Consider the following 11,334-nt stretch of genomic DNA (forward strand, 5'->3'; position numbering starts at 1 on the left):
ACCAGTTCCATCTCACCCTGTGTGACTTTGGACAGATGGCAACCTCTCTGAGCCCAATTTCTTCATCTATTAATGGGTTGTTGTGAATGATCTGACACACAGCAAAATTCTCTTCCTCTGTTCTTTATCCTTCCCCAAATGGAAAGAGCCTCACCTACTCCCTAGGAGTTACTCTTCTCAACCCCCAAGCCCAAAGAGTAAAACAAATGATGGTAGGCTGCTCCCCAGTCCCTATCTAAATGACCTGTGGGTCCTCAACCTGACCCCAGGCAGCCATTGTTGAGAAGCTGGCCCCGGAGCCTGGTTGGATTGTAAAGTTAGTCCCCATTCCTTCCCCTCAATGTCCTAGTAGCTCAGTGGCTGTTCTAAAAAGATGCAAGTTTACTCGCTCCAGAGAGGTACAGAAAGAAGAATAAATGGAGAATGTGGTGGTTGGAGAATCTTGAAGAAGGGTGAATGAGGTCAATGCTAATTTTGTAGATCTAAAACAAACAAATAAACAAAAAACAACTATTGCCAAGACTTCTAGACAACATGTAGCAATCTTGGCTAACAAAGAAAGCAAATGAAGCAGCATCACACAGCAGGTCCAAAAAGTATCATTTCAAATGTCACATATGACCTCTTCTGTTGTTCAATATGCTGATAAGAATGGCAAATTCATACAATGTGTCAGACCATCTTTATTGATTTACCCTAATGTTATGCATAAAGTTTATCTCTTCCCCCCATTCGTTCTCATCCTCCCTTCTCTCTCTCTCTCTCTCTCTTTCTCTGACACACACACACACATAAGGAAGCAAAGTCACCAGCTGAGAGCGAAGTTTGGGGTGGAAGTTCTGAGGTTTGAGAAAAAAGAAGTCTGAAAGTCTAACCTCTTTTTGAAATGTGCCTGTGATGAAGAGTGACAATCGACAAAGCAAATCTAATAGGATCTCTAAAGAGCTTTTTCCCGTTGTTTACAATTGTGGCTAAAGCCTTGCACTAGAAAACAACAAATGCTAAGATCCTCCCTTCATCCCCTACCCCCACCCCCACCCCCTGCGGCACACACAACCCTCCTCCACTACATTCTAAAAAGACTGGAAGGACTTGGAAAAACATTCCTATGGGATGAACTAGAAGGTGGCAGGACTGCTATCATGAGACCTCATTTCCCCACCGCTCCCAGCTGAAACCCAGGGATTTCACAAAGGAAAAGTCATGAGAGTCATAGTTCCGTGGTTTTCTCAAAAGGAGAAGGAAGGGACGCTCTTCCTTCCCACCCCTGAGAACAGGCCAAATGAGAGCAAGCCCACTGGCTGGACTGAGGGTGACCAAATGAATGTGACGATGGCATCTCATTTCCCAGGTGGACATCTTCTGGGCAGCATGTGCCTAGGATTGACTCAGAAGACACACAGCACCACACAACAGGAATGATGTGATGACAAGGCCAGGACAGAAGGCTGTGGGAGGAGTGAGGAGAAGGTGGCCAAGTGCCTGAACAATCAAAGCAGGTTTCACCCAGGAAGCTCTATCTATCTGAGTTGGGTCTTGAAGGACAAGTAAGAATTTATTATCAGGTAGACAAGGATTGGGAAGAGCATCAAGAAATGAAGAAAGGGTGATGTATTCATTGGAACATGATTAGACCATGATTAGTTTAGCATGGTCAGTTTGTTATTCGTAAATATAACTCTGGAGGGTAATGAGGGAAGCACGAGCTAGGAGGCTAGTTCATAACACTCAATAGATACTGATTAATGCCTACTGGCTGCCCAAGTACTGTGCTAGCTTCTTTCTAGAAATAATGCAAACAAGCAAATAGACAATAACAAAATTGGTAATGTGTTAACTGCCATGATGAGGAGAGTACTGAGAGCAGCTCAGAGCAGCATCTCCCAGACTTGAGTAGCTTGGATTGCAGAAATCCAGCTGAAAAATCCTCAGTGCAAGAAGGTAACAGAGGTGATAGATTCAGAGTATATTTAGGAGGTAGACCAGCCTAGCAGATATTGTTAGGACCCCACATATATCCCTCACAGTTCCCATGCCCTTTACAGCTTGCCCCTGCAAGTATATCCGAGTTTTTACCTGAAGACACTCAGGTTTGGTTTGTAAAAAGGGCAAGCCAAGAAGTACCAGGGAGTTAGCATCCCTGGCAGTGGTCCTCCACCAGTGTCAGATGGAAGTCAGTGGATAAATACCCCAGGTTTGCTTGCCCTTCAAATGGGACAGTTCTGAGGAATGCTTTAGGCAGAGGACTCAGATGGCAGAGTGCCAGCTGCCCACAGTGGAAACATGCTCATTAACATACCCCGTACTAGCTCCCTTCCCTTCCTGGTTTCATTTCCCCATTCTCATATCGGTATTTCCTGGAATCATCTCCCATATAAACTGCTTGCATTCAAAGTCCACTTTGTGGGAACCCAACTTGAGACAAACAGAAAAAACTTTTAGAACAAGTAGATGATGAAAATGAAGACTCAGATATGAGGTCATGAGATTTTTTGCTTGCGAGACACTGACCCTATCAATTGAGCTAAAAGACTCTTCAGTGTAAGAAAAGAGATGAGCCTGAAAAAAACTGAGCTTAAGGTGCCCAAGGGACTTGTTACCTCAAAATTCCCTGAGTACAAGGTTAAGACTCTTGACTTCGGAAAAAGTGAAAAGAAATAGCAGAAAAGGAAATACAAAAAAGAAGAATCCATCAGAAGTGAACATCACATCTCCCTAAAGAGAAATTACAGTGTCTTCTTTTGACCCGAGAGAATATAAAGCCCTAGCTGTCTCTTCCAGCCGGTTTCTGTATTCTAGTTTCTCATAGTTGGAGGGACTCACTCCTTTAAAACCATACATAACTCCCCACCAGCAGCCAGCAATGGCAGCTGTAGAATCACTGTCTCCACCATGGAAAAAGGCTCGGTGGGCAAGCTCCTTCCAGGAGTCTCCTGCAGCAAGAACAGCATCGTAGGCAATCATGGGGGCATCGTGCCCACTGCTGCCACCCCAGCCAGAGTAGCTCAGGGAGGTGTAGAACTGATCCCTCTCCTTCACACCGAAAGGCTCAGGGAAGGTAGGGGCTGATTCTCCATCCAAAATCCCTCTAAGTTTTAGGTAATTTTCCCATTTGGTTTGGAAGTAAGACCTGTAGAAAGGAAAAAATCTAGAGTCAATTGAAAAAAATAAAGTGAAAAGTCAAAACAAAAAGCACCAGATGGATGTGTGAACAGAGAAACATCCAACATAACTTCGGCTTCTTGCAGTAATACCATAAACTCTTTAAACGTCAAAATTATTTCTATATAAGTACCATGCATTCAATACATTTTTCATAAGGATCTACATAAATAAGGCATTGATCCTGTTGCTAAATAAAGAGATACATATCAAGTTAAAGGGTAAGAAATACAGGTTTGTTTTTCCTGAGAGGGTGGAGAGTAATGACCTTTTAAAGGGGAACTTCAAGACATCACAACTGTGGGTGACTTCAGCAGAAAGCCTCTTTTTATACTAAGAAAGATAACGTGAAGTGAACTCACAAGAAGGGGAAGATGTAGCCTTACCACTTATTAGTTAGCTATTGGAAAAACCTATCTCTGGCATTTTAACCAAGGATTTCAAAACATTATTTGTGTACCAAGACAACACTGAAAAAGCAAATTCTAGGAAAGTAGGAAATAGGCATGAAAATTCATGGCAGAATAGGATAGCCACAAAAATGACAGGATCCCTGTGTAAGAGGGAAACACCACAGCTGCCCTATTCATCGAGGTATCCACTTGGCTACTTTGTACAATCATTACTGGAAGGGAACTTGAAATCCTTAGCAGATGGGTAGAAAGGGGGGCTGGGCGGTGAAAACCATGAGGGTTGCTGTGATCTCTGAATACAAGACATATATGTGCAGGTGGAGGTACACACATAGATTCAACCATGTTTGAGCAAGGCATGCACCTACAGACTCACCAGTGTTGAAGATTTTCCTCTACAAAGTAGCCTGATTGGACAACGTACTTTTTAGCTTCTGGTAGCAGCTCCATCAGTCCTTTTCCCCACTGCAAGGGTGGTCTGGCATTCACAGCATAGGCTGTAAAAAGAGCAGACGCAAGGGCCCCCAGGTAGCCTGTTGGGTGGTGGTGGGTCATCCGACCGCTCTCGATGCTCACTTGGATCAGTGTGTCCAGCTGGCTATGGTGTGGGAACCTGAGACCGATGCACATGGCCCGCATGGCGGCCCCACAGCCGCCCTCATGGCTGTTGAAGGGAATCCTCCAGCCATTGGGCTTGCCGGGCTTCAGCTGCATGGCGTTGTGCACTGAGGCGTTACCTGGGGAAGAGTCGGATAAGGGATGGGGGTTAGCATAACCAAAGCAAAGGCCCCAGCAGGAATAAATAACTAAACTCTATCTCCAAGTATTTTTGATGGAAAGGGAGGGCCAAAAAAATATGATGATGCATGCCCCAAAACTCCAAACCCCACCCAACAATGTGCCTTTCTTTATGTATAACCCTTGGCAAGATAATGCTAATAAAGGCAGCAGACTCATATAGGGACACTCTGAATCTTTACCAGTCATTACTGAGACATCACAACAAATTTAAGAAGTATATTATTGTCTTTTTAAAATAAGCCTTTTAAGCCCAGAGCCTAAGAAACTTCCTCAAAATCACATAATCAGCTAGTTAGTGGCTGGGTAAAATCCATCAGACTCCAAAGCCCAATCCCTTATGAAGTCCAATAAGAACCTTACAATTAGGCCGGGTGCAGTGGCTCATGCCTGTAATCCCAGCACTTTGGGAAGTGGAGGCAGGCAGATCATGAGGTCAGGAGATCGAGACCATCCTGACTAACACGGTGAAACTCCGTCTCTACTAAAAATACAAAAAATTAGCCGGGCGTGGTGACAGGTGCCTGTAGTCCCAGCTATTTGGAAGGCTGAGAAAGGAGAATCGTTTGAACCAGGGAGGCAGAGGTGGCAGTGAGTCAAGATTGCGCCACTGCACCCTGGCCTGGGTGACAGAGCGAGACTCCGTCTCAAAACAAAAAACCAAAAAACAAAAAACAGAAACCTCACAATTGGAGTTCCTGAACATCAAAAAGAGAGAAAGAGGCCAAAAATTCTAGAGTGAAGCCCTGGGCTCAGATGAGGAGCAGTGGATTCAGGGAAACAATGTGTCTTTGGTGAGTCACTGAACCTCTGGGCCTCGGCTATCCCCTCGTGACAGTGTTGTAAGCAGGCTCGTCCCCCTGACCTGTCCTACTGGGGACCTGTGAATACGCATGCGAGCCAAGCGATGGCAGCAACATACGATGGAGTGTGGCACTGCTGTTCCTTTACTGGTCAGTGTTTTCACAACAATGTTCATGGACAGCACAGGTGGACAAAAAAAGGTTTCCACTTGCTAAACTGATGAGCTATCAGATGCCGAGAAAGAATGAACAGAGATTGGCATCTAAAGCCAATCCTTGGAGTGCCCCTTGGTATGGTAATGGGGAGCTTTCATCAGGAGGTGTTACGTGCTGAACTGAATCCCCCCAATTCAAATGCTGTAGCTCTAAGTACCTCGATTTGGAGATAGGGCCTTTAAAGAGGTGGTTAAGCTAAAATGTGGCCTTTAGGATAGGCCCTAATCTAATCTGCCTGGTGTCCTTATATGAAGAGGAATGTGAACACACAGAAACTCCAGGGATGCATGCACACAGAGGAAAGACCATGTGAGGACACAGCGAGGCGGTGGCTGTCTGCAAGCCAAGGAGAGAGGCCTCAGAAGAAACCAAACCTGTCAATACCTTGACTTGGATTTCCAGTTTCCAGAGCTGTGAGAGATAAATTTCCATTGTTTCAGCCACTCAGTCTACGCCATTTTGTTATGGCAGCCCTAGCAGCCTCAAATAGGAGAGGTAGGTCAGATGGGCCAGAGAAAATCACCTGGTGGCCCAAGTGGCTCTAACAAGTTGCCAAAGTGGGCAAGAACCACTTGTGAGCAAACCTGTGGCCAGAAGTCTCTACAAAACCCTTTGCATTTTTTTTTTCTTGAGATGGGGTCTCACTCTGTCGCCCAGGCTGGAGTCCAATGGCGAGATCTTGGCTCACTGCAACCTCCGCCTCCAGGGTTCAAGTGATTCTTGTGCCTCAGCCTCCTGGGTAGCTGGGATCACAGGCGTGCACCATCATGCCCAGCTAATTTTTTTATTTTTAGTAGAGACGGGATTTCACCATGTTGGTCAGGCTAGTCTCAAACTCCTAACCTCAGATGATCTGCCCGCCTTGGCCTCCCAAAGTGCTTGGATTACATGCATGAGCCACCGTGCCCAGCTGCATTTTTCTTTAAAAATAAAAAATATACATTTTTCTTTTTACTTATTCATCACAGAAAACTTAGAAATACAAATAAGTAAAAATAAAAAACTATAAATACTCCCATCACCCAAATATAATTAGTAACATCTTTGTACATGGTATTCAAGACCTTTCTCAACACAGAAATACATATCTATTTAAAAAAAAAATTTTTTTTTTGGCCGGACCTGGTGGCTTATGCCTGTAATCCTAGCACTTTGGGAGGCTGAGGCAGGTGGATCAACTGAGGTCAAGAGTTTGAGACCAGCCTGGCCAACATGGTGAAACCCCATCTCTACTAAAAATACAAAAATTAGCCGGGCATGGTGGTACATGGCTGTAATCCCAGCTACTTGGGAGGCTGGGGCAGGAGAATCACTTGAACCTGGGAGGCAGAGGTTGCAGTGAGCTGAGATCGTGCCACTGCACTCCAGCCTGGGCAACAGAGTGAGACTCCATCCCAAAAAAAAAAAAAAAAAAAAAAAAATTTTTTTTAACTGGCCACCCAAAAAAATTTTTTTAGAAGACAGGCTTTTGCCATGTTGCCCAGGCTAGTCTCAAACTTCTGGACTCAAGCAATCCTTTTGCCTTGGCCTTTCAAAGTGTAGGGATTACAGGTGTAAGCCACAACACTCGGCCCCACAGATCTATTTTTTAAAGGACAGTAGGTTCATAACATACATATTATTTTATAACCTATTAGTGTATAATAATACTTTTCAATATTAGTAAATATTATTTGCAAATTTTAAATTTTTATTAATATTTTAATTGACAAATCATAATTATATACATTTATTTGGTATAATGCAATGATTTGATATATGTAAACAATGTGGGATGATCAAGCTAATTCGCATATCTACTGCCTCACTTATTTTTTTGTGGTGAGACATTTGAAATTTACTCTCTTGGTTATTTTGAAATATACAATACATTGTTATTGAGTACAGTCACCCTGAATAATTTTAAATGGTTACAAATGTGTCAGCTTAATTAATTATGAGAGATTTAGGTTCTTTCTATTTATTTCTTTATTTTTTAGAGTCAGGGTCTTGCTCTGTCACTCAGGCTGGAATGCAGTGGTGCGATCCTAGCTCACTGCAGCCTCAATCTCCCTGGCTCAAGCGATCCTCCTACCTCAGCCTCCCAAGTAGCTGGGACTACAGGTATGTGCCACAACACCTGGCTAATGTTTTAAAAATTTTTTGGAGTGGTAGTCCCCAACCTTTTTGGCACCGGCGACCGGCTTTACAGAAGATAATTTTTCCATGGACAGGGTTGGTTGGGGGAGGTTTTGGGACGAAACTGTTCCACCACAGATCATCAGACATTCGATTCTTATGAGAAGCCCACAGTCTAGATCCCTCACATGTGCAGTTCCCAACAGGGTTCAGGCTTCTATGAGAAACTAATGCACCACTGATCTGATGGAGGCAGAGCTCAGGTGATGACGCTCCTTCGTCCATCGCTCACTTCCTGCTATGTGCCCCAGTTCCTAACAGGCCACGGAGAAGTACCTGTCTCTAGAACAGGGATTGGCTACCCCATTCTAGAGTCAGGGTCTCAGTATATTGCTCAGGCTTGTCTTGAACTCCTGGGCTTAAGTGATTCTCTCACCTTGGCCTCCCAAAGAGCTGGAATTACAGGTATGAGCCATCACCACGGCTGTTATTTCTATTTTTATCACATTTACAAACACTATTGTCTCAGTTATTTAAATCTCCATCAACATTCTTAATGATTTCCTCAAGGCTGTTTTATTCTTTGCCCTCCTTGCACCTCCCACCGGCTGTGCTCACCTGGTGCCCGCCCATCCATGTCTTCCATGCAGTCTTGGTAATGCTTAGCAAGGAGGTAATACAGTCGAGTCAACTTAGGGGCTTTCCCAGCTTCCACAAGAGCTTCTGCTGTGGCCAAGTGCATCACTGTGTCGTCACTAACTCTCCACCTTCCCACGTCTAGGGCATCCAAGCCACCCAGCTGGGCCAACTGCCGGTGTATCTTCTCCCCATCCTGGAGGAACTCCCACTTCCCATTGTAGTACCCCAGGGCATCTCCAGCTGCACTCAGCACCATAGCAGCCACATACTTCTCCATCAGTCCCTCACACTTGCTGGGCTCTGCAGAGGGTGTCTTTGTGGGGAAATTAAGACAAAGGAAATAGGATGAGGAGCAAGAAGAATCAGAAAAAACAACGACTCCAGCTATGTTTTATTGAGCACTCACTACTTGCAGGCATTGTATCAGTGGCATCTCATGTAATCCTCATCACTGCTCTATGAGGAATGTAAAGCCCATTTTATGTATGAGCAAATGGAGGATCATGGAGATAATGCAGTTTCAGAAATGTTCAGTGACTTGTCTCAGGTCACAGAGCTAATAAGTGGCAGGGCTGGGATCCCAACCTAGGTCCATCTGACTCCGAAGTCTATCATCATAACTACAACTGTATCTCTTGCCTCTTGGTGAGTAGTAAGCCCACTAAATTCTGCAAGTCAAACCCAGCTCATCATCTTCTCTTCTTAGCTGGGATTTGGCCTTAGAAGTGCAAGGCTTAACACTTCCAATTAGTGTCACAATTCGTAGTTCACAAAGCACCTGCACATTCATTGTCTCACTAGTAGGGAGGGATTACAGTATGCATTTCACAGATACGAAAATGAAGGCTCAGATAAGCTAAATTCACAAAACAAGAGGAGTGGAAGTACTGGAACCCAAATCTTCTGATTCCAGCCAAGCCAGGCTGCTTGGTATCACACCACTCAGCCTCAGCCCAGATCTTCTTACCTTGGGCAACCTCTTGGTGCCTGAGCCTCCACATTTATAAAATGGCACTGATTTTAAAAAGTAACAACCTCCTGGATTTGTTGTTAGGAATAAATAAATTAAATTTCATAAAGTTGGCTGGTCGCGGTGGCTCACACCTGGAATCCCAGCACTTTGGGAGGCTGAGGTGGGTGGATCATCTGAGGTCAGGAGATCGAGACCAGCCTGGCCAACAGGGTGAAACCCCATCTCTACTAAAAATACAAAAATTAGCCGGATATGGTGATGCATGCCTGTAGTCCCAGCTACTCGGGAGGCTGAGGCAGGAGAATCGCTTGAACCCGGGAGGCGGAGGTTGCAGTGAGCCGAGAGGTGAAACTTTTCCCTCCTCTCCACTTATCTAAACGCTATTTACTCAAGGTCTAGTTCAAGTCACGGGGCTTCCAGAAGTGCCTCTGCAGCTGCACTGCTGTTGGCCATGGAATGCAGGCTGGAGAGCCCCCTGGAGAAGGAGTAAACGGCGAAGATAGATGCGTTCCAGTACCCAGTTACTGGGAATGCTGAGTTTCTGAGCTCACAAAGGATATCTGTAAATGTTATTTACATAGTTTATTATTTACAGTGAAGCCTAGGCACTGAGGTTCTGGGCTACTAGACCTGGCTCTGCCGAGGCAGAACTGTGGAAGAACAGACACCCGGGACCGCGGTTTGCCCATCTGTAAATTGGAGGGGGAAGTGGGGAGGTCTAGGCTCCCGGAAGTTCCGTCCCGCCCTGTGATTTTCAGACACTAGCTCCGCTTCTTGGCCTCTGAGGACTAAATTTAACCCCCCATACCCTCTCTCTCAATGTCCTCATTGTCCTTTCCGTAATTCCTTCTGGCTCCTCCCTGATGTGTGTTTCTGTGAGTTGCAAGCTGGGATGGGGGAAGAAGACCGGCATCTTTTATCGGTTGTAAATTCCCTTTAACGTTCGCTTTCAGAACGCTGTAATTACTTAACTCCTCTGAACTTTCACGGGTCACGTTCTCGTACCCGAACTATACATTCAGAACTAAGATCTGATCAGCTGCTTCCGGGCCATGCCCGGCTTTGGAAAGAAACGGGGAAGTTGACACGCTCCCACGATTTGCAAGACTGGGAATCCGCACGGCCCCGCCACACTCGGAGCGCGCCAGAGGCCGGGGAGGGGAGCGCGGGGCCGAAGGCCAGGGTCGCGGTACCTGCTCGTAGCCTGGACTGGAACGCGCGAGCGAAGGGCGCGGCGCGGGCTCCCGGGGCCGGGAAAGAGGCCTGGCTGCTGCCGGTGGGCGAGGGCGCGGGCTGGGGCGGAGCCGGGTCCCCGGGTCAGCAGGGCGGCGGCGCTGAGTTTGAGCGAATCTTGGAGCCTCCAAGGCGGCTTCCCGGCACCTCCGCGCCCTTCTGCACCCAAGCGACAATGGACAGGACCTCCGTCGCCCGCCCCAAATGCTCTGAAGAGCCCGGAGCCTGGTGCCCGGAATGTGGCGACACCGGAAAGCCGGCTCTCGCCTGGCTGTGGTCAGTGGCTTCCGTGTGGCCCCGGCTGACGCCTTCGCCCGTGCTCTCGTCCGACTTTGTAAGACTGTAGTGGACCGGGTGTGCCCAGATGCTTGGAAGAGCGCACTGAGTCCGCCGCCCTTGCCAGGGTTCTGGGCCCTCACGCATAAAGTGGGATAATAATATCTGCCTCTGGCCGGGCGCGGTGGCTCACGCCTGTAATTCCAGCACTTTGGGAGGCCGAGACGGGCGGGTCACGAGGTCAGGAGATCGAGACCATCTTGGCTAACATGGTGAAACCCCGTTTCTACTAAAAATACAAAATATTAGCCGGGCGCGTTGGCGGGCGCCTGTAGTCCCAGCTACTCGGAGAGGCTGAGGCAGGAGAATGGCGTGAACCCGGGAGGCGGAGCTTGCAGTGAGCCGAGATCGCGCCACTGCACTCCAGCCTGGGGGACACAGCAAGACTCCGTCTCAAAAAAAAAATAATAATAATAATAATAATAATATCTGCCTCTTAGAATGGTTGTTAAGGATTCAGTTAGTTAATTTTAACTAGTCATTTATTTGGCAGCAGCGTAGAATTCTTTTATCCTGATCGTAAATATAAGCAAAGAAAAACGAAGAGTATTTTTGTCTAAATACATTAATCATGTCACTTTTAAAGCAAATCAGAATCACCATATGCAAGTATTCTATATATTTCTCCAAAGTTTTAAATTTG

At 46.2% G+C, this 11,334-nt stretch overlaps 1 protein-coding gene across 1 annotated transcript; it reads right to left on the minus strand.

Moving 5' to 3' along the window:
• Positions 1–663: 663 nt before the first annotated feature.
• ADPRH (ADP-ribosylarginine hydrolase) lies at positions 664–10,450 on the minus strand. The gene is made up of 4 exons (XM_003261855.4): positions 10,316–10,450; positions 8,129–8,462; positions 3,952–4,312; positions 664–3,130 (listed from the first exon to the last, which is right to left on the minus strand). Exons 2-4 carry the CDS (start codon positions 8,424–8,426, stop codon positions 2,716–2,718), a joined length of 1,074 nt encoding a protein of 357 aa, XP_003261903.1. The 5' UTR covers positions 8,427–8,462; positions 10,316–10,450; the 3' UTR covers positions 664–2,715.
• Positions 10,451–11,334: the final 884 nt, after the last annotated feature.

The sequence above is a fragment of the Nomascus leucogenys genome, chromosome 21 (genome assembly GCF_006542625.1).
Source record: "Nomascus leucogenys isolate Asia chromosome 21, Asia_NLE_v1, whole genome shotgun sequence".
NCBI lineage: Eukaryota > Metazoa > Chordata > Mammalia > Primates > Hylobatidae > Nomascus > Nomascus leucogenys.